The following is a 27416-nucleotide window of genomic DNA, read 5'->3' as shown; positions in this document are numbered from 1 at the left end:
GAAATACCTGGGGTTTGAACAGGGGACTCTCTGGGTGTTGACATTGTCACACATCTGCTCTCCTCCATGATAGATTCCTGTTCTCACATAAATCTGTAAAAACACAAATAAATAGAGAACAGTCAGTGCAGTGTTCTACGTGTCGTGTTTTCCTGAAACACTTGGCCTGGGACAATGAAGAGTTGTTTCCACAGGATGTGAGTGTGTTGGGACACGAGATACAGACAGAAAAGCACTTACAATGGCAAAGGATAACTAGTGGAAAATTGGCTAGAAAAGGTTAAAACTGAGCAGGTTTCAATAACATTCAAGCCAAAGGATTAGGTCAGTGTTTTAGTATATTGGGTTTGTGGTGTATTCAAGGAAAAGTTCACAAATAAATCCCTCTGAATGTGTATGTCATGGTGTGACAAAAATATTTATACACGAGGTTTGTGGTAAAAAAAAAAAAAAGAAAAAAAAAAGGGCTGTCAGTGAGTTGTTAGTCTTTTTAAATTGCAGAATTTTAGGGAAAATAATCTAAATCTGTACTACACATTTGCCCAAAGTTATCGTCAGAACTTATCGGCCATCGGTTGCTCTGGATTCTAAACAATCGGCATCGGCCATGATAAAATGATGACAGTAGCTCAGTTGGTAGAGTGTCTGCGTACTCTGGTGTATGAACGTGTGTGTGAATGGGTGTGTGGTTTCTTGATCTAAAACGATTTGAGTGGTTGAGGTGGAAAAGCGCTACATAAAAATGACTATTTACTAAAAAAACATGTGACTGTGACAACTTTAAATTTTTATCAAAGCAGTATTGTGAAGTACCTCTGCCCTAACACTGATGTACTGCTGTGTTGACTGTCCCTTCACTGACTGCTCTGTAAATATCTATGCGACTAATACCAGGAGGCAGCACCCAGCCCTTCCCATCATGCACCTTGTCGATGTCTCGGATGTTGACGTTGACGTAGGTGGCACACAGGACGCGTATGCGCAGGGTCCCGTTGATGGTCCACAGAGACTTGGACGCGGCCTCTCCGTTCATGTAGGAGGTTGCCGTGGAGATGCGTCGCGAGTATGAGGGCATGACGAAGGTGTCTGTGGGCAGCTGAGTGTAGAGGCTGTCCTTCGCCATCAGCATCAGGTTAGGCATCCTCCCCAGCATGATGCAACTGCGGATGTACTGCAGAGGACAGACGCATCAGACCAACTACAGTGAATATGCTACAGACAGCTACAGAACTTTATTTTATTTATTTATCTTTATTTATACAGAGAGAGCCCAATGAGAGCACTTTCTCTTTTTCATAGGTGCTCTGTTCAAACCATAGACTGTATAAAGAAGTCGACTAAGTGAGTGTGACGTCACCCACAGCGTTCAGCCCCAGTCAAATGAAGCTCATCGAGGCTAGAGGTTACAGGAGCAAATTTGGAGCTGATTTCCATATTTGGAATTCTGACTGTGAGTATCATAGCAACCAAAGAGCCAATCTGGAGCGGAGCTGTTGAAGCTAACGCCCCCCTCCCGCCCACACCGCTGGTTTACTGTCTGTCAAATCTGTTGTTAGCGATAGTGGGATGGAAGGCTGCTCATTTGTCTGTTATTAACGTTCATATCTTGAATTACAGACACAATAGCGAAGTAAAAATATCAGGATCATGTAGTGGGTTCTGAGACCATTGTAAGACCAAAATGAGGGTGAAACGTAAAGTGAATTGGAACCAGAGTCAGTGGTGCTGGAAACACGCCCGTGCTCACTTCCTATTTCGAATGCAGCGACTAGCAGGTTAGCTATGTCCATTTATATAAATAGTCTGTGGTTCAAATACAGTACAGTAAAAAACACAAAGAAAAAACAAACAACAGACCAGCTACTGTGGATATACTAAGACATACAAAGATATCAGACCAGCTGCTGTTACAACCATCTTTTCAAACTGCTGTTAAAAGACGACTGACTCCATAATAAGCTTAACCTAAAACGCACATGTTTAGTGAGCATTGCTAAATAAATAATTGCCATTTTTTGCTTCATTAAAATCATGAATCAGTAGAGAAATAGCATAGTTGGAATGAGGTTAGACTAGCCTTTATTATCGCTATAGGTAAATGTGTCCTCTGCATTTGACCCATCCTTCAGTGCAGCGGGGCATCCTGTCAGCACAAAGGTTCAAGGTTTGTTTTTTCATTCCAACATGCAAAAAAATACAAGGCAGAATGAAATTTTTCCTCAAGGCTCAGTGATTAAAAGACTGGATGTTTTGTATTTGGGGAAAAAAAGAGCAGAGTTAATCCTATTTCAGCATTTATGAATGAGAAATATGTCTGCGCTTCCCTCTTTAGCAGGTGGTTTCTCTGCTCGCTCCACAGTTGTAATTCTTCACTCATTTAGTTTGAAGTATTTGGTTGAACTTCTCACTTTTTCCCAATCACTTTTAATGGAAGCTGATCCAGATGGATAATGTGTCGAACTCAACTCAGGGGGCTGCACATATCAATCTGGCTTCTTCCCGTTTGTCGAAATAGAGCTTCAAAATTGTTTTACTCAAGTTATCCAACACCCTATTCCCGCCTAGTGCCCTGCTCTTAATGTGATGATGAAGTGCCACCAATTTCTAAAGTAGTTTTCTGCATAAAAAAATAAACTGCTTCTTGTTTATGCAACGTGACAACACCGGTGAAGTAGAGTCCATAAACTTAAATAAAAAGCTAAAAACTGGACGCAAACAGCACTTAGAACTTTCCTCTTAAAAAATTACTACTTTACTGCACCCTTTTAGTAGATTTCCCCATTTTCACCCAGGTTTAATAATTTACCACTTCCTGAATCAACATATATGAGCAGCCCTGAGCATAAATACATAATGAAGACCAGTGTCCGTCAGAACTGGAGTGTATTAACTGTAATGTCCATATGAGGCTGAGTAGGGCATTAAATAAACATGATACCTTGTACTGGCTGATGGGGTACTTCTCCAGGAGGTACTCGTCGCAGCCGCACACTTTGAGGATGTATTTGCCCTGATATTCCTGAACACACATCTTCAGCTGTTCAGGAGACAGCAGCATGCTACGGGTTTTCTTACGGATGGCCTCTGCTATAACCTGAAAGAAACATACACCATTACTATCGACTGATATTATTACAAGTAGTAGTAGTAGTAGTAGGAGTAGGAGTAATGGTAATAATAGCATGAGTATTGGGGCTGTATTTCTTCTCAAATTAAACTCTGTAGCTCATGTCATCAGCATTCTCTGTAGGGGTGAAGCTAACTGGAGGCACTGCTCTGTCTGACGCTCTATTAGTCAAATTCGACTTTAATCTGTGCTTTGTTTTAACACAATCTGGCCAGAAAGAACTGACTTACTTGGAACTATAACAAGTGAGTTAATTTGTGCTGTTAAACAAGTTCCCCTCACATAACATTACAGTCAAAAACAAGCTAGCTTTAGCCAACAGTTTTTCACTTCAATGTTCAATGTTTTTTGTGAAAATCATATGCCTAAACAGGACCTGACTTGTACTGGTCACAGGCTGCTGAAAAGTTGTGTGTTGTTTAAATTTTGTACATATTTCTTAAGTTTTCAGACAATGTAAAAATTGGCTCTTCCACTAAATACAAGATTTTTTTTCATAATATTCTTCAATATGAACAAAACCTATTAAACAAACAGGACTAAAAATGTTGTTGTCTCACCTAAATCCAACTACATCTTTATACTAATTGAAATGTCTAAAAATAAATATTTGGTCTGACCTGCTCGGGAACACAGTCATGGTTGATCTTCAGAGTGTACTTCTGTTTGTCGTTGTTTGGAGAGACGATCACCCAAATCACAACAATAATCTGACCTAAAAACACAGAAAATGAGAATAAAAAATTGACATTATGAGCTTTCAATCACTTTAGAATAGTTCTCCCACATCAATAGCTCACTCATAATATGATTCATTTATATATGATTTATGCATGGTTCAGTAATCCTGTATAATGCTGCGTTTGAGAGTTGAGTGCTCAGAAAATTCTTACACACACACACCATTAAAATGTTGCTTTGCCATTTCACAAAACTAGAAACAGTGTAAATTAAATTAGACTTGATTTTTAAAGTCTGTGCTCAATAGTTTGTTATCACCATTCGCTTCAATCTGGAACATTCCCAAGAGCTTTGAAAACTGCGGTTATCAAGCCTCTCCTAAAGAGGAGCAGTCTTGATGCTACAGTAATGAACAATTACCGGCCACTCTCAAATCTGCTGTTTTTAGGCAAAGTCCTTGAGAAAGTTGTTTGCCAAAAGCTTATCAACTTTCTCCAAATGAACAGCTCCTTTGATGTTTTCCAGTCAGGTTTTAGACTCCACCACAGCACTGAGACTGCTCTTATCAAGGTGACAAATGACATCCACTTGAACACTGATCCTGTTAGATCTGAGTTCTGCCTTTGACACTATCAGTCATGGGATCCTCTTACAGAGACTAGAGGACTGGGGGGCATCTCTGGTACTGCACTAAACTGGTTCAATCCTATAGAAAAGACAGGGAGGACTTTGTTGAGACCGAAAACTATAACTCAGATCACATGGCCCTGACATGTGGGATGCCCCAGGGGTCAATCCAGGGACCTCTGTTGTTCAATCTCTACATGCTGCTGTTAGGTCAGTTAATACGCAGCAATAATGTGTCCTACCACAACTCTGCAGATGACACTCAGATCTATGTCTCACTGCAGCAGGTGAATATGGACCAGTGGATTCACTCACTGCATCAAGAGATCAGTGTGTGGATGTGAAACAACTTTCTCCAACTAAACTCAGACACGACTGAAGTCATTGCCTTTGACCCACAGAAACAAAGACAAAGTGTCAGCAGTCACCTCCAGTCTTTTTCTTTAAAACCTTCAAATCAGTCTAGAAATCTAGGGGGTAAAACATTTTTTTTATTTTAACAGCAACATCAAATCAAAAACATCTGCAGTTTTTTACCATATGAAAACATTGCAAAATCAAAGGTAAACTGTCAAAACCAGATTTAGAGAGACTTATCCACACATTTGTGTCCAGTAGATTAGATGACAGTAACGTCCTGCTCACTGGACTCTCCAAACGAGCCTTAAGACACTCCAGTACATCCAGAACCCTGCTGTTTGGGTCCTGACTTGAACCAAGATGTACTAACAGTAAAGTGCTCAGGTCTCTGCACTGGGTCTTGTAGCTCAGAGAATAGACTTTAAAGCAGCTCTGTGAACAAGTCTCTCCATGGACCAGCACCAAAGAACATCTCCCACATGAGCCACATGAACCATCTCACACTCTGAGGACTTCAGGGACCGGCCTCTTGCTGGTGCCCAGAGTCAGGACTAAACCAGGTCTAAACTTGGGGTATCAGTGTTTCAGTTTTCTGCAGCTAAATCCTGGGAAAGTCTTCCTGAAGATGTGAGGCAGGCCTCTGCTCTCCTCTGAATATTTAAATCCAGGCTGAAAACAGTTCTTTTTAGCTTTGCATATGCCTGAAAAGTTTTTTCTGCACTCTTCCCTTTTTATGTTAATTTTATAATGATTATTTATGTTTTTATTTGTTTGCATTGTGATTTTAATGTCTTCCTTAATCTGTAAAGCACTTTTCAATTATTCTGTGTACATATTGTGCATTACAAACACATTTGCCTTGCCTTAAAATCTGATGCTTGAAGAGAGGAGGTCTCTACAGTTTTGAAAGGAAAGTCAGTTGACCCATTCTTATTATTAAGTCATTTTAGATCAATTATGCATTTTACAATTAACAAAATGTTAAATACTGCTTTGCGTATGTGCTGTTTATTACCAAATACTAAAACATAACATTTCTTCTTTAACACAAGACTATATGAACAATCAATAAACCAACTTCCCTTCTGCTCGGACACAATAACTGCTAATGGGTCATCTGGGGCCTCATTGTTTACACAGCTTCAAGACTGAAGTGTCACAATACAATCACACTAATCAATACATGCATTACTGTACTCGGGCCCAGCTGTAAGGTGCTATCAATGCTAGGCTAATGTTTACAAGCTGCCAGTTCACTCCTGTCAATGATTTCAACACTGCATTGTTGCTGTTACTGGAACCGCTCGATAGATTGCATTAAGAAATCCCATAACTGCACACGTTTGGTTGTGACTGGAGTGTGGAAACAGGGAATGACCACGACTGTATGACTCTACTACGGCTGTGGTTCGATGTGTTATGAACGGCTAAGAACAAAACAAGTTCTATTGGGCGGGACTAAACTTTGTGGGGACTAAACTTTGTACACACGCCCACATCATGGGGACCTCTCTTCTCATAACACATTCTTTATCATTTAATTATATATTTGGTTTGAAATAGATTAAGTTTACGATTTAAGTTAAGATCAATGTCCCTAAAAAATAAAACTCCAAAATGTTTTCACGTATCAATGTATCTTTCTGGCATTTATTGCAAAACATGCATTCTTCCTGTGTTGCCTCTCCACAGATCTGACCTGTAACTTTGCCTGGTGGTATCTCTTGCTTGTCCCCAACATAGACAAGTTTAATGCCATACTGTATAACATTCCAGGCAAATAAATTTCCATGGAGACAAGCAGGTAGAGGACTCTCCACCTGAAAAGTTACATTGTGCACATTTGCGTTATAGGGAACTCCTTCTCCAGGCTAAATAAGAGTCAGGTTTGTGGAGATGCAAGCCCGCTCAGGGTAAGGATGTTAGTATTTTCAGTTTTGCAATAAACACAACCAAAACTTGCTTAGTCTATTTTTAAATAAAACTAAACCACTTTAACTGTGGCCGTTACCTTTGTCGAGTTTACTGTAGATGTGCTTGGGCAGCTCCTGGGACGATTCTACGTTGGGCGGGTAGACGTACAGAGCGCGGCTGTGGGGTCCACTGGCATCTCTCAGCTCCACCGAGTCTTTACAAACATTTAAGATGTTTCTCCTGAAGTCCTGCACCTCCGAGTCCTTCACCAGCTCGAACTCGATCACAGGCATCCCAATGGCAAAACCTGAAACAGAGAAATCATGTTTAAAAGGACACATATTGTGCATTCCTGAGAGTTTAATTCTCTTTTTATCATCTTGAAATAAATATTTCACATTTTTTAACTAAAATAATGTCTTCATTTGAAAAACACACTTTACAAACTTCACTTCGGTTTCCACTGAGCTATTTAGGCATTGGAGCTCCCTCTGCTGTCAGCAATGGGAAGGAACAATGGGTAAATAATCAAGTTAAGTCCTTAAGTCCTGTGAATGCTGTGCTAACAGAGCAATGCATTTGATGTGGGCACAGTTTGACAGCAGAATCAGTCCGGTGATGATTTATAGACTTAAAAGTTGCATAGAAGTCTGGATTTTTACATGAGATGCAACAATCTGGGTAAAATGTGATAGGAGCATTTTTGAGTGCTCAAAGAAGATGACTTTGGATCAATGAAACAAGCGTGAATGAATACAACTCTAGGTATGTTTTTGATGATCTATCATTTTAAAAGTAAAAAAAAGTCAATTTTGTAGATGTGTCCTTTAATATCTGATCCATTTAAATACATTGTGACTGAAAATGGGCCAAATTGTATAGAGTTTTGACAAGTGTTTTTGCTCCTTAGCTGTTGAACATTGATTTTGCAGACAAGATAATCTGATAATCACATGTTTAAATTTGATAGATGTAAACTCATAGATTGGATTTTTCTCTATCTTTGTCAATACACGCTTTAATAAAGACCAGAACATTTGATCTAGTTCATTTCTGACAGAGGTATAATGCAGTCACCTGGCCTTTTTCGATATTTATGATTTCACAAACTCACAAACTTCAGCCCATTTTAGCAGCTATTTAATTTTTGAAGAACGTGCAGAGGGAAGCGCCTTGTGAATTTGTAGAATGAAAGATCTTTGATTGAAAACTTTGATTTCTTGGCTTGTTCCCAGTTGTGATGCTTCAACCAATCAGATTCAAACATTCACCATGATGTTCTGTCTTTTTGCGATCGCTTTCAGCAAGAGCCATTCTAGGTTGATGTGTGTATCACTCCATTCAGGCTGCTACACACATCAACTGAAGGAGCTGGTAAATTGAAATATTTTACTAGATTATTTAATGTTGATTTTGGCCATCTTAACTCAACTCTTTAAGATGGCCAAAATCAACCAACTCTTTTCGTGTCACTTTTTTTTAATTGGATTTTGTCAATTTTACAAGCACAACAACAAAACCAAAAGCAAAAAGCAAAAACAGAAGCCTGGGTGACACTTGGATATGCTACTTTTGCATCTATAACGTCATTTTTTCCCCATTTTTTCTTCACTTGTGCCTCTTGCAATCTCAGTGAATGAGTTATGTTTTTCTTTTAGATAGATGTCCTTAATTGTTGATGTCCACTGCTCCTTTGAGGGCACAGACGTTCTGCTCCACTTCCTGGTTATTGATTTTTTGGCAGCTAATGACATCACTTTGAACAGATATATATCGCATTGGTAAACAACATCCTCTGAGAAGTTATGTAGATAAACGAGCTCAGGTGTTAAAGGGGCTGAATATCCCAGCTCTTGCCCCAGTACATCTCAAAACATCTCCCAAAATACAGTAATATTTGAACATTTTCCAAAATATGAGAACGGTCCACATCGATTTCTTCGCCAACAAGTCTGACGCAACTGTTTACTCTTTAGAAGATGTTTGTGTAATACCTTAGTCGTTCAGGATAGACTTTACATTTTGCGTTTACTGTGTTTACTCTTTAGTAACTTTGACCAACTCTTACCAATTTCCCTGTTAAGTATCTTCTCTTCTCTGTTGCCGACTGGTTCGATGACTTTAAGAAAAGGCTGAAAGAGCCGCAGGTCGCACAGCCTTCGAGTTTCATCGTAAAACTCCTCACGCTCCGCTTCCTGCCGCAAAAAAAACAAACCAAAAAACAATCCAATCTCAGTTAGTCTCTCCACGGGTGTGCGATGACTATTCGTTTTAACTTCAACTTGTTTAACTTTCCCCAAGGACAGTAGAGAAGTAAAGTGGTTATAATCTGGAGTTGTGGTAGTTTTTGTACCTGTGTCACGCTCACAAAGATGTACGACGTCTCCTCTTGCAGCAGCTGGTGCAGAGGGTACTTCCGAGCCTCTTTGAACAGCTCGTGTTTGATGGTGATGAGGGTAGCTTCACGGAGGCACTCCAGAGTCAGGATCATACCGTTAGGAAGTAGACAGTCCACCAGGATCCTGAACCGCAGAACACTGAGTTTAAGTATTTATGACTTGCATCTCTAGGAAAAAGTGGGTTGGCCATCATTATCTACTAGAAAAGAACAGCACTGAATGAAATTTATCTATAAGGAACTACTTCAAAACTGCCAGAATCCCTCACCTGCTTGTTTATCATTGATATCGGAACATTTAATACCAGATCGCACGACCAAAACTGAGACGTGAAAGAGGCTTTTACTTGTTTTGCTTCACGAAAATGGAATACACTCCAAGGAAAAGCAAAACTGGATACTTTGGTGACACAACCGCCATTTAATAATCTGGTAATAAACTTTTATACACACACCTGCACCTGCTTTTAATGTTTTATATGGACTTGTTTTTTCTGTTTGTACTGTATTTTAAACAGGACGCCCATGAAAAAGAGAGTCCAAGTGCTCTCATTGGGTTCCACTGTATAAATAAAGATAAATAAATAAAAATAAATGTCATTTCAATAGGCTGATCGATGCTCTAGTCTAGATCGTGGGTTCACACACTTTTCAGGTCAGAACCACCAAAATAACCATGTGAACAGCTACGCCTGTCACAGTAACACATTTTGAAGCATGATCTACCGCTACAGAGAACTACTGCAGTAAACAATAATATTGAAATTACTTTATGCCACTGACACAATAACAATAATTATCCCAGTAAACACATTTTTAAATAGACAGTTTGATTAAAAGGAGTAGCAAATAAACAGAATGTACCAATAATCAGCCTTAGAAGTGATCTTTTCTACCCTCTACAGCTTAAATCTTACATTATTACTTAAAAATGGCAAAACTCTCCCCATTTTTGAAAAGAAATTGTACACGCAAAAAATATTGAGTGCCAAAATATATTCTTCCAACTTTCACATATTGAATAATAAGTGGATAGGTTGAACGCTGACAGTAAAATTAAATTTGTAGTCAAAAACAATTAAAGGTCCTATTATATTAAGCCATGTTATAATGTTGTTACTTTCTCAATAACAGACCTGGAATTGTGTTTTGTTTCATTCACACAGGTTTGAGTAACACTTTATTATTAGTCTATCTACATCTCCTGCTCTGTTCCACCTTGTGATGTCATGTGTTTTGTTCTGTAGAGATTGGCTATTCCCGAGTTGAAATCATCCAAATTAATGTAGTGAAATAGAGTGAAATAGAGTGTTTTCTGTTCTTTTGAGAGAAGAACCCAGCCTAAATATGCAGGATTTGTGTGTTAAACATGTGTGAATGAAACAAAACACAACTCCAGATATGTTTTTGATGAGAAAATAACATCAGAAATGACCATAGTATAGGCCCTTTAAAAACTAGTTTAGTTAAATGTATTTGAGTTGTTTATTGTGTTATTTGACCTACTTCCACCAAAAATATGAAGTTTTCAAGGTTTAATGCATTTTTAAGATTTAATACAACGTCATTAGGCTATGGTTAATTTTATCGTTAAATTGTCTCCCTTTAATACTACAAGACAGGATTGTTCTTTTCCTGTGTATCATGTGAAGTTTTTAGTTAGTTAGTTAGTTACTTTATTGTTTTTTATTATAATATTTTCTTTGTGTGACACAGTTTGATCAGCTGTACTTGTTTTAAATGTGCTATATAAATAAACTTGAACTGGACTGAATAATTTCACATTTTTTATTTATCATTATGAAAATGTAGGAGGAAAAATATGACTTAATCTTTAAAATACAGTGTGAATAATTATTGTCATAGGGGGCGGGGGATATAGACTTTGAGAACGTCTGCTCTCGTGCGATTCATTCTAATGTCAGTAGAATATTCTCTTCTATGTGCCGCTGTTTGCACCGTACCTGGGGGGCATGAGGTGGATGCCCCACAGCTCTCCGGAGGACGGCCGCGGAGGCATCTCTCCCGCTGAGTCTCGCCACGGCAGAGAGAACGGACCAAGAGCTCAACCTGCAACAGAAGAACACACCTCGATACAAACGCTACAGTTGTATTCACCGCTGTGTCAGAAAGAAAATGTTCTGATCTGGAGGAATCGAGGAACTTGTTTGGTTATGAAAAGGTTAAAAGAAAGAGAGGGAGAGAGAAGCAAGAGACAGAGGAGGAGAGAGAGAAGAGGGAAAGAGTGAGAGGGAGAGACAAAGGGAAAGAGAGGGAGAGAGTGGTGAGAGAGAGGAGGGAGAAAAGAGGGAGAGAGTGAAAGAGTAAGAGAGGGGGCAAGAGAGAGAGGGAGAGAGAGAGGAAGAGCGAGAATGAGAGAAAGAGAGGGAAGAGGAGAGAGGGAGAGAAAAAGAGAAAGAGAATGGGAGAAAGAGAGGGAGAGAGAGAATGGGAGAAAGAGAGGGAGAAAGTGGCGACAGAGGAGGAGGGAGAAAAGAGGGAGAGTGAAAGAGAAAGAGAGGTGGCAAGAGAGAGGGAGAGAGCGAGGAAGAGAGAGAATGAGAGAAAGAGAGGGAAGAGGAGAGAGGGAGAGAAAAAGAGAAAGAGAGGGAGAGAGAGAAAGAGAGGGAGAGAAAGGCAAGAAAGAGAGGGGGAGGCAGAGAAGAGAGGGAGAAAGAGGAAGAGAGGAAAGAGCAAGAGCTAAAGTGGGGAGTAAGAGAAGAGAGGGAGAAAAGGGAGAGAAACAGAGAGAGGAGGAATAATCAGTTAGACCATATCCTGTAGTTAGGGCTGTGCAGTTCATCATATTTTAATCAAGATTCAGTCGTGTTGTATAATTGTCATTGATCAGCTCAGGTTTTCTTAAAGGGGAGGTCCACAGCGGGTCCTCTGTAAAAACATGTGGTTTGGACAAAGAAATATGAATTAATTTTTTTGCGTTAAATGGCAATTATAGTTATAATTATATTAGTCTGTGTTGTTTATATTCAGGAAATCTACATTAAAAGCCATAATTTGTTTTAACTATTTAACTAAGGGCTTATGGTTAGGATGGATTCATTAAGTAGTTCATCACCGAGCTTTTAACCCCACACATTGTGCCTCTGCGTCTCTGAGGTCAAACTTTCTGTCCCACCAGCCCACGTCTAAACCAAAGGAGACCGAGGTTTCTCAGTTGTGGCCCCTACGCTTTGGAATGTCCTCTCATTTCATCTGAGAACATGCTCCTTCTTACCTCAAACCCTAAACAAAACCCACATTTTTCTAAGATGGTATTTAACAGTCCAACTTTGGGTTTTATCTTTGTGTATTCAGCTACCTTTACATGTACTACTTTGTATATACATTTATTTTATTCTTTTACTATATGGTGTTTCTTGTTGTAAAGCATTTTGGCACAACTTGTTACGGTTGTTTTTTTAAATGTGCTATAGAAATAAAATGACTTGACTCGACTTGTTTCTAAGCCTGAATCATTCTCACAAAAAAAACTATTTGTTCATCATGAATTAACTGGCCACATTAGAACTGAAAAAGAAATTGGAAAAAAGGGCTTTAGGCTGTTTTGCTTCCCCAAAATTGAATACATTTCAAGGACATGCAAAACTGGTTACGCTGGTGCCACAAATGAACTTTAATAATCTGGTGACAAATGTTTATTTATACTCACATCTCTTCCTGTTTTTCTTTAAATTGACCTATGCAGTTATGTGTTTTGCTAGTTTTTGGGTGTATTTTTCAGTATTTGAACAGGGCGCTCATGAAAAGTAGAGTCTGAGTGCTCTCAATGGGCTCTCCCTGTATAAATAAAGATATAAAAAATAATCATTAAGACTATGAGGTGTAGTTATTATTATGAAATGTTACATCACCTTTAGACTCAATGCCTGTAACTTCTTTTTGATGCAGTACAGACATTTTTCAATCTAAGTTTTCTGTCTGATTCTACCTCAAACATATTATTTGTAAAGCATTTGCCACTTGCTTCAGGGACAGACTGTATATAGGACAGGTGGGTCATTTGTGTAGACAATGACATTACACAGGGGAAGAATCATTGAACTAAAGTCAATCAGGAGCAGGAGAAGCTAAACCAGACAAACTGCAGTATTTTCATTCAAATATATAAACGCTGGGGGCTGCAGTCTCATCCAAAGGTCTTAAACAACACACTTGAGTTTACATCTTATTTTAAAGACTTCTACCCAATTTTTTCCCACTGTATTTGTGCAAAATGTGACTCGCCCCTGTACAGATCTACTATAAAAGCAGCTCTTGAGGTCCAAATAAGTCAGCTGTGTACTGTCTGCATCGCATTGAAAAGCATGTTATTGTCGTTAGCATGCTAGTTAGTAAATGGCAAATGGTCGCAGTTTTATATCACGCTTTTCCACCTTCAAGGATTTACATCAAGGAACCACTCACCCATTCACACACACATTCATACACCAGTCTACACAGACACTGGGGGCGAGGTGCGTTAAGTGTTTTGCCCAAGGACACAACGACAGCATCGATGTGTGGGAGCCAGAATCGCACCTTCGGATCAGTGGATAAACACACTACCATTTGAGCTACTGTCGCCCAGTTGTTTGGGTTTGTGAAATTGAATTGAATAATAAAATAGATTATGCTTATTGGCAAAACAAACTGATTTAATTTTTTGAAAAGTGATGCCACGCAGGAGGTCAAAATCTAAGTAGGTTTTTTTCTGTCGCTGGCCCCAGACTTTGGAACAAACTGCCCCCTGATTTGTCACTATCACAGACTTTGGCCTGTATAAATCCAGGCTCAAAACATATTTATACAGACTGGCTTTTAACACTTTGTACAATTTGTTTTTATTTAATTGTTTAATGTTTTGAATGTTCTTATATTGTGTTGGTTTTATTGGACTTGCACTTTGTTCACCTACAGTGTTGTAACGAGCTCTATAAATTAAGTTTTATTGATTGAAGTGTTACTATTTTTATTTTTTTAATATATAAACTTTGAATTACCCAATGTTTTTCAGTGAGTTCATGCTCATGTGTTCTTCTCATCCAAACACATTTCATTGACTTGTTGTCGGTGTGTTAACTTTTATATGACAAATAAATGTAAATCTATAAAAAATGACTAGTTCCACTGCTTTGGAATCTTCATGCTGGTTTGTGGTTAAATCCCTGAATTACACATGTCTGACTGATGTTGTACGCTTGAGCAAGACACTTCACTTGCTTGTTACTCATTTCTCTGGCAAAAAGCAGTGTTTTGGTGGTTTCTTGTTCAAAATGTGCTCCCTATGCTATAAAAAAAGAAGTACTGGTTATTTTTGCACCCCTAGTAAATAAAAAAAACATGGTAATATCAAAAGAATGTTGGCATGGCACAAACTTGCTAATGATCTTGACAACAAAAACATTTAGCGATGTTTTTCTCTCTGTGTAATTCCATAGCTGTGACCAGTCTGTTGTTGTTGGCTCAGAACGACTGTCCGAAATGTCCCCTCTGGCCACACGGGGCAGAATGTGTCACTATGGGGCTGAGTCACAGTGTTTGTGATGAGGCCTAAGCAGTGAATGTGAGCTCACCCCATCGGCAGCACTGACAGGGAAGTTTACATAAGACAACTGTGATATATTCATCCAAAGTTTGTGTAAATGGGCAATAATTATACCATATGTTGAAGATATAACTGATATATCATAGTATTATTGTATCGTTTATCTCTAATGCCACTGTCTAAAAGTATTCCATTGTAAAAAGTAAAGGCAACTACATAGACCATGATCCTTTGCTTCTGAAGAAACCATGATATTATTAGATGCGCTATGTATGTTTTCTGATGGGAGGGGCTCTGTCAGATATGTTATTGCTTTACCTGGAATATTCTACATTATGGCATTAAACTTGCATGTTTAATGTCTTGCATATGAACATCTTGTTTCAAAGTAATATATATATATGTTTTTGGGTTTATTTTTGTTTATTTATGCATATGTTCGTAAGTTCATTGTACTGCTCCTTTCTATATTTACTGCATATATATTTATTGTTATTGCAGTTTTTAAGAGGACACCAGCAGCAGCAGCAGTAGCAGGTTAAATGGGAAGCTACTAGGTATCTAAGAAAAAACATCACAATATTTTAGAATTTATTCAATTACAGGTGATTTAGTCCTACAAAACATACAATAACAACATTACTGTAAGAGGGCACACCTCTCCACAGATTTGACCCATAACAGGCACTATCACCTGCTTGTCTCCATGGAGAGAGGTAAGTTTAATGCTGTATTGTAGAACATTCCAGGCAAAGCAAAAACACCTCTACCTGAAAAGTTACACAGTGAGTCTTTAAGTAATCAGGTGAACAAGTTTAGTTCAAGTGGTGATACTGTTTACTATATTATTTATAAAGAAGTGATATAAAGAATTATTTTAAATGAGCAAAAACAGTGTGATTTAGCCTGAGCTCGAGTAGAAACAATCCTCCCATTGAGCGCCGCTGAGCCTGATCAGGATGCAGATACGGCCTTCGGGACAAAAGAGGACGCTTCCTCAAAACACAGGAAGTGGGGAGGGGGAGACCCTGGCCTGCGCACAAATGCACTCTAAAAACAAATAACCACAAATACAGGGATTGTTGTGAGGAACCAAGAGGACTAAACAAGGAGCTACCACCAGACTAACCCACGAGACCAACTACTGCATCTGAATGAGGGTTAACATACACAGCTAAAGTGGTTATAGGGTTGTCAAAAGTATCGAAAATCTGATTGTAATCGATACTAAAACTAGTATAAAAACTAAATACTCATTTGTGCAAGTATCGATAAAAAAGTCACATTCGAGGGACAGAAATGAGCCTTTCCTGAATAGGTTTAGAATGATCTTGAGCTGTATCAGAACAAATATAAGACACATTGACGAGTATACACCCATGGACCACTATGGAACCTTCTGGACACTGAGGGATTACACAGATATAAGGCCACATGGGAATATAAAAGAAAGTACTACCATTTAGTGTTGAAAATCACATTCTATTGTCTAAATAAAAAGTGTTTTTAATTATAATCGTGGAATTGGAATCGGTATTGAGTATCGAGTCTATTCTTTAGTATCAAAATCAACTTTGAAATTTAGTATCAGTATGGTGACAACATTACCCGATTGTTTTGGGGGGGTTTTTTCTCCTAATGTTGCATTCATTTAGCATTTGTCTTGGCCCTGAATTGATCCTGGTTTAGTCCTGATTTAGACTTGGTGTGGTCCAAGTTCTAGTCCTGGTTTAGTCCTTGTCCAGCCCAGATTTAGTTCCAGCTTTAGCCCCAGTGTAGTTATGATATGAACTTGATTTGGTCTAGCTTATTTCTAGTTAGTCCAAGTTTAGTGCCAATTTTGATGTGGTGTGCGCAAGTGTGAATGTTACTTTCATTATCACCAACATTTGAAATTTGATGTAAGCAATAATAGCTAAACTGATAATGTTAAAAATCAGAAATTCATATTTTCATTTTTTTCATTTTTTTAATAATTCCATAATTAGAATGAATGAATATAGCATTTCACAACTTTATCCAAGATCAATCCGCAGACAAACAGTTTAAAATGAAAACAAACTCTAACTTGTCTGTTCTTGACTTCACAGTGAACCTCTGATCTTACCAAAGACAAAGGAACCAACCAGTTTAGACACTACTTGGGTTGTCAAAAGTATCAAAATTCAGATACTAATGGATACAAACTGAGAAATTAACTTTTCCTGAATAGCTTTAGAACAATCTTGAGCTGTATCAGAACAAGTATAAGACACATTGACTAATATACGCCCATGGACCACTATGGAACCGACCTGGACACTGAGGAATTACACAGATATAAGGCCACATGGTAATATAAAAGAAAATACTATGATTTAATAATGAAAAACACATTTGATTGTCTAAAGAAAAAGTGCTTTTCATTATTATCGTGGTATTAGAATCGGTGTGGAGTATCAAGTCCATTCCTTAGTATCGTGACAACACTAGACACTACTCATTCAGCACTGTAAAGTTAACATTAATTAGCAATAAAAACAAGTATACTTTGTTATTCGTTTCTAAACATAGCATTTCTAAACATAGCCCTATTGGTATGTGTTGTTTTATGACTGTGGCAAAATGCTATTGTAATCTGTTATAATTACATGTTTGTAGCTTAGTCAGGGCTTGGCCAGTAGTACAGTGTTATGCAGCACTATTATGACAACTCTGAGGTTCAATTTGTCTCAGCAATATCACAAAGGAAAGAAAACATCACACAAACAGGATGATAACACGCCTTAGAGGAATCCAGGAGACATACCTGACAAAGCAGTCGTCCTATTCATACAATGAGACCGTTCCTCCGTGCATTTCAGTCCATCTTCAGGCTGGGAGAGGGTGCATTTACATGGCCAGTGAAAAATTCAGACACCTAGAATTATCACAGAAGCAAATAATTAGATCTGTTTTTTGGTGGGTGTTTACATGCACAGAAATCTGATTATCAAAAACACCTGCTGACAGTACATTTTTGGAGTAACCCTGGTATTTGGATCTTTAATATCTTCTCTTTCCTTGTCAAAACCTGCACAGGTGTGATCAATCAGATTGACATTTGATTACTCCCATCAGATGGAGCTGTTTACATGACATTTCAGTAATCTGATAACTCCAGAAATCAGATAATGATCGGATTTTTGATGTGTATGTAAACATAGCCACTGAAGCATGCTCAGAGATGACAACAACATGACACTAGCACTAACAGATTTATATAAAGGCAGTAAACAAGTTATAAATAATGTAAATTGGCAACTGCATCTCAAAAATACGTCCCGTTAATGATAATTGAATTAAAATGTGTTCTGATTACAATATTTTCTTACTAGTACTAATAAATTGTCATACCGTTGTTGCTATCCATACAAACACATGAGGCTACATGCTAACTGCTAGCCTAACTGTCATCCCTCTTTTGGTTAATCTAATAAAAAAACACAGCCATAACAGTCAATAAAAGGTATATTTTTGGGTTAATATATTCAAGACTAACCTTTACACTGTCACATGGAGGCAGGGAGATCCTTCACGGCGCTGCTCTGGAGGTGTATTGCCCGCTCTCCTCAGCCTCCTCCCCGGCTAAACGCGGTTAGCTCTCGCCGCTAGCCGAGCCGACACACCGGGCGAAGCGGGGTGTTCCCAGCCGCGATGCCCCCCTCAGAGCCCGGCGTGCGGATGGAGCCGGGGCACGGTAACAGCGGGAGTGTCGGTCCCGTGGTGAGGGGGAGGAAGAGGGTTATTTTCCCGGTGAAGGTGGCGGACAGAGCCGCATGTTGAGCGGAGGAGCGGAGGATGTTTTGGGGCAGGCTGATGCGACAAATGAAGCAGCCACGCTCCGTCTGGCTCTGGGGCGGCCCTCCCTCTCTCCCTCTGCCGGAGCTCACGCCTCAGGCACGGACACAAGAGGGACACAAGAGGGACACAAGGAGGGACACAGGAGGGACACAAGGAGGGACACAAGGAGGGACACAGGAGGGACACAAGGAGGGACACAGGAGGGACACAAGGAGGGACACAAGAGGGACACAAGGAGGGACACAAGGAGGGACACACCGATGGACACAAGGAGGGACACAGGAGGGACACAAGGAGGGACACAGGAGGGACACAAGGAGGGACACAAGGAGGGACACACCGATGGACACAAGGAGGGACACACCGAGTGACACAAGGAGGGACACAAGGAGGGACACGAGGAGGGACACAAGGAGGGACACAAGGAGGGACACAGGAGGGACACAAGGAGGGACACGAGGAGGGACACAAGGAGGGACACACCGAGTGACACAAGGAGGGACACAACGATGGACACAAGGAGGGACACACCGAGTGACACAAGGAGGGACACACCGAGTGACACGAGGAGGGACACAAGGAGGGACACGAGGAGGGACACGAGGAGAGACACCAGGAGGGACACACCGAGGGACACGAGGAGAGACACAAGGAGGGACACACCGAGGGACTATGGAACCACACATACATACATACATACATACATACATACATACATACATACATACATACATATATATATATATATATATATATATATATATATATATATATATATATATATATATATATATATATATATATATATATATATATATATATATATAAACACACACACAGATATATGCATATGTACAGATATATAAGTTTTAGAAGTGAAAAGAGTTGGCCTGTTGCATCATGGGCGAGTTTAATGAGACGTGAAAATGTTAGACCTGGTTTTAAATATAAGGGAAACATTCTCCTATTAACTTCCTTCTGCCCAAAGGAAAATATCACAATATTTTCAAAGGAAAATACTGTGATAGTTGATCACACAATTTTGGCTTCAAATGACACAGAATTAGAGAGAAAAATATAAAACACAGCTCTTGAGGTGAGGGCATGTGTGACTTTTCCTTCTCTAATCAGTAATAAACAAATACATAACTGTTACAAGCCGCTTTGTCCAGGGGGTGGCACATAACGAAAAGATGTAAACTGGGCGTAGAACACAAATGGAAGGAAGGAGAGGTGGTCAAAACGATAAATAAGATGTATTTACAAAAATGTGTACACATTAAAAACTGGATAATACAAAAATAAACTACGAATAACTAAATTTAAAAAGTCACTGCAGCGGAGGACCCACTGGTCACTGATCTGGTGGTGGCTCCGGGCTTTTATCCTCCAGTTGATCACAGGTAGACCAGGTGCAGATGGTGGGTGGAGGTAAAGCCAAATAGTATTCAGTATACAGTACTCTGACTGGACCATGTATTTGAATATGTTAGAAAATACATTTTAATGTGGTATTCAGGATTCTCTAAGTACATACATTTTCAAAGAACTCAGCCTAAATATGCAGGGTTTAAAATGAAACGCAACTTCAGCTGTTTGTGATGAGGAAACAACATTCAGAGGGCGTGACTGACAGGTGGATTAACCAATCAGAGAGAGGCACATTTGTTCGTGTCAAAAACAAAGATGGCTGCTTTATCTCAGGTAAAAGAAGTGATATATTGTTCTGAATGTAAGGAGAATTTCTGAAAGGAGACGACTTCAGCATTTGAGAAACACGTGATACAAACTAGCGACTGTGGTTGGACCGTCTCAAGTTAGGACCATAGACTGTATATAAATGTACAAAGCTAACCGGCTAGTCTCTTTCCAAATAGGAAGTGATCAGGGGCACGCTTCCAGCTCCATCGACTCTGGCTCCAATTCACTTTACATTGGAAAACTCTCACCCCTCTCTCTGTAACTGCTGCTGTCAGACTCGTCATTTTGGTCTTAAAATGTTCGTATTGACCCGCTCTACATGATATTAGTATTTTCATTTCGCATCTTTTATACACTTTATGGTTAGAACAGAGGATTTTCACAGTCTATGGTCCGGTTCCACACCCTTTCGTGCTTAGACCAGAATGTAGATGTGACAGGCTGGTCAGATAAGTCCGTCATCACGGCTTTTCACAGTTGTCTGCTCCAGTCTCCTGCTAATTACATACATTTACTTGAGTGCAGTATGCAGATTTGGATATCTCATACCCTGCTTTTCCATTGACCTCAAAGGCACGAAATGTTTAATATGTTGCTGAGAGGGTCGTCAAAGGTTCTATTTCAGGACTAACCCAGCCTCTCCATCTCCTCCTTTACCAAAACATGCTCTTCATTCATGACATTACTGAAGTGTTGTTCCAGCAAGCAAGGTCCAAGCACTACCATAACAATGCAGTATATATAGATGTTTTATTCAGTAATGCGAGGTGTACGTGTGCAGTTTTATGTTTTGTAATATACTAAGGCCAACGCTAAATATTTAAAAGCACATTCGCATTCATTGAGCTCACTGTATCACAATCGAGGCTACGAGAACGCTAGAGGAGGTTATGTAATCTATAATGCGCGTGTTTCTCATACAAATGTGTTTATAAACTCGTCATTCAAGGTTCAGCGCCGTCATCAGGTTAATATGGCAATGAGACAGTAAAGTACAGCTAATGTTTTTGATGTGGTTGGATAAATGCCACAAAGGACATAGATGTGCAGGTTGTCGATTTGCACCGGGCTGTAATCTGTAATAGCTGGTTCATTATTAAAGGTTCGCTATGTCACTTTTCTGGTGGGGGTGCTTGTCGCCATAGCAGGGGTGAAAATCTCTCAGTTTGGTCTAGGGGAGGACAATAAATCGATGGAAATTAGAACTATCCTCGAAGGGAGTTGTAACGACACCTCAACATAAATTGAATAACTATGTTGTTAGGATGAGGCTATTATTATACTACTATTTGCTATTTGAACAATGAGAAGGTCTTCAGTGAACAGTTTAATTTATTTATTTATTTTGCGCAACTGTACAAAATACTGTTGAACAATATGAAAATATGAAAACAAATTCAACACTTAATTGTTCGAAAATCTCCATGTAAGCCTTTCTATTATTAAGGCTTTATTGGAATTAGCTAAATAAATGGCGTCGGACAAATGGAATAAACCAATGTGTAACAGCAAGGAGGGGTGCATCGATTTTTCATTTTCAGACTTGTCTAATGACAGTCAACTGTGTGGATACTGTAGACCAGGGGTGTCCAAACTTTTCTCATTAAGGGCCACATAAAAAAGAAAAGACAAAGCGGACGGCCGATTTAGGGCCATAGACTGGTCACTAATACAGTGAGTACTTCAAATTTGCATTATTATTACAAGTTAGACTGAACCACTAGACCTTTACTCACGCTTACATCCTCAATGGGACGCATTAAATATCTGAGATTGGCTTGTTAAAGTAGATTTTCAGAAATGTATAGTAAAAAGTACTGTTTAAGGTAATATGGGCCAATCACCTGGAAGCTTGAGGGCCAAGAAAAATTGGTCTGAGGGCCGCATTTAGCCCCCGGGCCACAGTTTGGGCATGTCTGCTGTAGACATTCTAATATATGAACAGGTTTTTACCATAATTCGCTATTTTTTTAAATAAATCGTTAATGCAAGGGGAGAGGGGGACAGTAAGAGGGGAGAGGGGGACACTAGTCGGCAAAGGGGAGTCCGGACCCCCCTGTCCCCCCTGTGATTTCCACCTATACTCCACAGAGATGCTCGTCAACCCTCACCAGAAAAGTTACACAGCCAATGTAGCAGAAATGGGGTAGAACATGGCTTTAAATTAGTTGAGGTTTAAGTATCTGAGAGTCTGAGAGTATGAGAGTCAGGTTTATGGAGATGCAAGCCCGCTGAGAGTAAGGACGCTTTCCTTTCTAAGTTCCATCCATCCATTTTCTTCCGCTTATCCGTGGGCCAGTCTAAACAGGGACTCCCAGACTTCCCTCATCCCAGACACGTCCTCCAGCTCCTCCAATGGGATCCCAAGGCGTTCCCAGGCCAGAGGGACATACACACATGGACAAAATTGTTGGTACCTGTCGGTTAATGAAAGAAAAACTCACAGGTCACAGAAATAACTTGAATCTGACAAAAGTAATAATAAATAAAAATGCTATGAAATTTAACCAATGAAAGTCAAACATGTTTCAACAGAATAACAGACTGAAAATATTGTGAACAAAGGGACACATTAATGCAATCTGACCTAAATCCTATTGAGCACCTTCAAACCTGAGGCAAAATACCTGCTGAGAGGTGCAGAAGTCTCATTGACAGTTACAGGAATCGTTTGATTGCAGTGATTGCCTCAAAATGCTGTGCAACAAAATATTAAGTTAAGGTACCATCGTTTTTGTCCAGGCCTATTTCATGAGTTTATTTTTTAAGTAATTCTGTTGAAGCCTGGTTGAAAAGTACGACAGAGTATAAGGGTCACTTAAATAAAAAAAATTATGCGGGCGCTACGAGAAAAAAAGTCGTAATACTATGAGAATAAAGTCGTATTTTTATGAGAGTATAGGCTGCTGTGCATGAATGAGTGACCAGTGCGTTGTGAAGAATTTGGAGCATTTTGTTCAGATATAGCAATTTCTTCTAAATCTGTCTGGTTCCTCCGACTAAACAAACTCAAATACTTGCAGTGTCCCTTCAAAGTACTTATACTGATGATAGTGTGGTGATGGTGGGCTAGACACAGTATTTCATCGTGCGTAAACCCCAGTTGAAAGTTTATCTGAACAAAATGCTCCAAATTCTCCATAACACACAACGCACTGATCCCTCATTCACGCACAGCAGCCTATACTCTCATAAAAATACAACTTTATTCTGATAATATTACGACTTTTTTTCTCGTAATATTACTTTTTTTTTTTATTTAAGTGACCCTTATACTCCGTCGTAGAAAAGCAATGTCTGACTTTTCATTACATAGAATTTTTATTTATTATTACTTTTGTCAGATTCAAGTTATTTCTGTGACAATTGTGAGTTTTTCTTTCATTAACCGACGGGTACCAACAATTTTGTCCACCTGTGTCTTCCCCGGGACCTCCTCCTGGTGAGACATGCCCGGAACACCTCTCTAGGAAGGCGTCCAGGAGGCATCGGGAACAGACGTCCAAGCCACCTCTGCTGGCTCCTCTCAACGCGGAGGAGCAGCAGCTATACTCCGAGCTCATCCAGCGTGACCGAGCTTAGAAAAAAAACATGTACATCTTTTGTTTGAGTCTTTTTAGGCCAAAAATGTACATACTGGAGCTTTAGCTAAGTTCTCATTGCAGCTAAATCGTGCCTGTCTGTCTCAATGTAATCTGGCACTACCTCTTGTTAATTATCTTAATAGCTGCGTGAATCACATCTGATCCTGCCTCTTCACTCAGTGGCCACTTATTGCCGCTAATTGTCGCTGCTCCCGTCCTTTCAGCGCGCTCCTCGGTTTACCACAGCTCCAGTCCCCGGTGCAGTCCGCTACCGGCTGTCCAACTATGCGCGTGGGCAGCGGGTGACACGCGGGCCGGACTGGAGGGGGGATCCGTGAGCGCGATAGAGGTGCAACATATTTATTCCATGTGTCATTACTGCCACCCATGCAATGCTGTGACTTTAGAACTGGACTGTACCATTACGGCGCGAGGGGGGTGCGTGCGTAAAACGTGCGTAATAACGGCTCTAAATGCGCAAAACACGCGTAAAAAACATGGTAATCGTAGTTGGATGTAGAAAACGCGTGTGTAAAGAGGGTTAGCATGGGAAAGAAATGATTTTAGGCGTGATTTTGGTTGGGGATGTGTTTTGGTTACCCCTCCCTGAGCAGGTAGAGGTCCTATGGCGTTGAAAGCTGCGCTCCCTCCCTCCATCCCTCCCTCTCTCCTCGCTCCTCGCCCGGTTTTGGGAGCAGTAGGAGAAGTTGACAGTCGGGGAGGAGAGTGCAATGATGGCGCTGCAGCTAAAGACCGGGGATGCAACGTATTACCACCACCATCACCCCCACAGCGCGGCGGAATACTGCAGGAATTTCACCCCGCCGTCGGCTGTCAGCTACGGGGACAGTGGACATTACCTCCACCGGCTGCCAGGTGAGACGCGCGGGCTTGGATTGGGGGATTGATTGGGAAGTATGGAGATGTCAGGAGGTTGAGATGCTTTGGTGCAGTAATGAATTTGAACCACTTATGGAAATGAACTCACAGACGGGTGGTTCATTTGGCAAAGAGGAGGCTACCACTTTATTGCAGGATATATGGAGAGCCGAGGCTATAATTTTGAGCATGTATTGACAACTTTGATGGACAATATGCTCTGAAGAAATACAGCTTTATTTAATTTTTTTTTAATATAGCACATTATATTCAAATATCTATGGAGAATTGAATTGGATTGGTGAAATTGTGCACTGGCATTCTGGAGACTACCCATGCATTTTAACAATAATGGTCCTTTTCTTGAGTAACAGACATTTTTTTTGTAATTATTTGACATTTCAGTGCATTTCAGAGAATTAAGTCATTATTGTATTGATGCAACTGTGGAAATAGTCCTAAAGGCTCGATTTGATATATCTTAAAGGGCCCGTATTACGCTGTTTTCTGATCTATGTTATAATGTTTCCTCATTAAAACATATCTAGAGTTGTGTTTTGGTTCATTCGCACATGTTTAACACACAAACCCTACATATTTAGGCTGCGTTCTTCTCTCAAAAACACAAAACGCTCTGTTCCACCTTGTGATGTCATGTGGTAAAACCAGAAAGTGCTCCACTGCTCTGCGTTTTTAAAGTTTATACACCTTCACTAGAATCATTTGGATCATTTCAGTCCTGGAATTGCCAATCTCTCTGTGAATGAAAGATAAAAGGAGCTGTTAACTTGAAAACTACCACTTCATGACATCACAAGGTGGAACAGAGCATTTTGAGCTTTGGAGATGTAACAGACTAATGATAAATGATTAGTTAAACTTGTGTGAATGAAACAAAACACAACTTCAGGTCTGTTTTTGAACCTCACAAGAGTCAATAATGCGTAATATAGGACCTTTAATATTAACCAATAGAAAACTTAGCATAAATATTAATACTAACATGTTCTGAGTGATCCTTTTGCTCTAAGATTATGCAGTCACTTTCTGTCCATAGCAAAAGTATGAACAAGACAAAGAGATTGGAAATTACTGTACCATTATACAGCAGTGGCTCTGTATATATATATATATATATATATATATATATATATATATATATATATATATATATATATATATATATATATAATTTGTTGGTTGGCTTTGAATATATTTTATGTAATTAACTTGATGAAGTTTCTCATTAGCTGTTTTTGGTCATTGCTTCTTTGCTCGTGTAGGATAATTAACCATGCTTGTTTTGCATAATACATTTATATGGGTTTAATTTTTATTTTCAAGCTTTATAATTAGTTTATGTGCTGTGATGTGGAATATTTTCAACAGAAGGTAAAATATAGGTGAATAGATTAGACTTACTTTGTGATATTTTGCATAACATCTGTGACTATGTAAGCGCTGTGATTAGATTAGCAATTTAAGTTTTAAAGGTCCCATATTACGCAAAATAGACTCTTGTGAGCTTTAAGCCAAGTTATAATGTTGTTACCTCCTCAAAAACAGACCTGGAGTTGTGTTTTGTTTCATTATTATTAGTCTGTCTACATCTCCAAAGCTCAAAATGCTCTGTTCCACCTTGTGATGTCATGAAGTGGTAGTTTTCAAGTTAACAGCTACACTTTTACCTTTAGTTTAGTAGAGATTAGCAACTCAAGGGCTGAAATTTATTTAATCATCCAAATGATTCTAGTGAAGGTGTGTGGAGTTTAAAAACACAGTGGAGCACTTCCTGTATCACCACATGATGACATCACGAGGTGGAACAGAGTGTTTTGTGTTTGAGAGAATACCTCTAAATACTGTATGTAAACTTTGTGTGTTAAAACATGTGCGAATGAAACAAATTATATTATAACGTAGATCAGAAAATAACGTAACGCTTGTGGAGAAAATGATGGTAAACTTAAAGCGGAGGTAGTGCACTTGTGTCTGCTGTGTAGTTATAATCTATGACACCTGTGGATCATTATGTTACCACTGACACATTTTAAATCACAATATTCATCTAAAACGAACAATAAAAGAAACATGTTCGCTGATTTACACGTTAGAAAACTGAGGTGCCCAATGGGAGCAACAACAAACGGTCGTCTATGGATCTATAGATAGGAAAGAATATATATATAAATGGACATAGCTAACCTGCTAGCCACCGCGTTACAAATAGGAAGTGATCATGGGCTGCGCTTCTGGCTCCATCGACTCTGGCTCCAATTCACTTTACATTAGAAAACTGTGGCTCCTCTCACTGCTGCTTTCTTAAAATGTTCGTATTAACCCGCTCTACATGATCCTGGCGGTTTTATTCCACTATTGTGTCCGTAACTCAAGATATGAACATAAATAACAGACAAATCAGGCGCCTTCTTTCCCCGAGGTGGCTCCGACTAGCGTTAATAACAGGTTTGATTGACAGTGTTGCTGACGGCGGTAATCTTCAACGGCCTCGCTCCTGATTGGCTCTTTGGTTGCTATGATACTCGCGTCAGAATTCCTTATATGCAACGTGGCTTCAAATTCGCCGTTATCACTGCCCTAGCCTCGATAAGCTTCATTTGACTGGAGCTGAAAGCTGTGGGTGACGTCACACTCACTTAGTCCACTACTTTATACAGGCGGTTAGTAGTGATGCTGCCAAATCCTCCGCGTATCATCGATTAGGAAAATAAAACTGACGAACGTATGTATGTCGCAGTGGGCGGGATTGATCAGCAA

At 39.6% G+C, this 27416-nt stretch overlaps 2 protein-coding genes across 2 annotated transcripts in view; one reads left to right on the top strand and one right to left on the bottom strand.

Annotated features, from left to right (window-relative positions):
• The window catches only part of pik3ca (phosphatidylinositol-4,5-bisphosphate 3-kinase, catalytic subunit alpha), a 45859-nt gene extending 27277 nt beyond the window's left edge, over positions 1 to 18582 (bottom strand). Inside the window, exons 1-10 of the mRNA XM_033965079.2 lie at positions 18173 to 18582; positions 17441 to 17551; positions 11072 to 11177; positions 9063 to 9231; positions 8778 to 8904; positions 6807 to 7016; positions 3748 to 3842; positions 2939 to 3094; positions 926 to 1171; positions 8 to 93 (exon numbers count right to left, since the gene is read on the bottom strand). Of these exons, the coding sequence (XP_033820970.1) occupies positions 8 to 93; positions 926 to 1171; positions 2939 to 3094; positions 3748 to 3842; positions 6807 to 7016; positions 8778 to 8904; positions 9063 to 9231; positions 11072 to 11127 (1145 nt within the window). The 5' untranslated portion in view covers positions 11128 to 11177; positions 17441 to 17551; positions 18173 to 18582. The remainder of the gene's footprint in view (positions 1 to 7; positions 94 to 925; positions 1172 to 2938; positions 3095 to 3747; positions 3843 to 6806; positions 7017 to 8777; positions 8905 to 9062; positions 9232 to 11071; positions 11178 to 17440; positions 17552 to 18172) is intronic.
• A 5889-nt stretch (positions 18583 to 24471) lies between these two features.
• zmat3 (zinc finger, matrin-type 3) overlaps positions 24472 to 27416 on the top strand; it is a 40800-nt gene continuing 37855 nt past the window's right edge. The window contains exon 1 of the mRNA XM_055221554.1: positions 24472 to 24635. Within this exon, the coding sequence (XP_055077529.1) occupies positions 24491 to 24635 (145 nt within the window). The 5' untranslated portion in view covers positions 24472 to 24490. The remainder of the gene's footprint in view (positions 24636 to 27416) is intronic.

Source organism: Periophthalmus magnuspinnatus, chromosome 4 (genome assembly GCF_009829125.3).
Source record: "Periophthalmus magnuspinnatus isolate fPerMag1 chromosome 4, fPerMag1.2.pri, whole genome shotgun sequence".
Taxonomy (NCBI): Eukaryota; Metazoa; Chordata; class Actinopteri; order Gobiiformes; family Gobiidae; genus Periophthalmus; species Periophthalmus magnuspinnatus.
The sequence above is the reverse complement of the archived record's forward strand: the minus strand, read 5'-3'. Positions and strand labels throughout refer to the sequence as shown.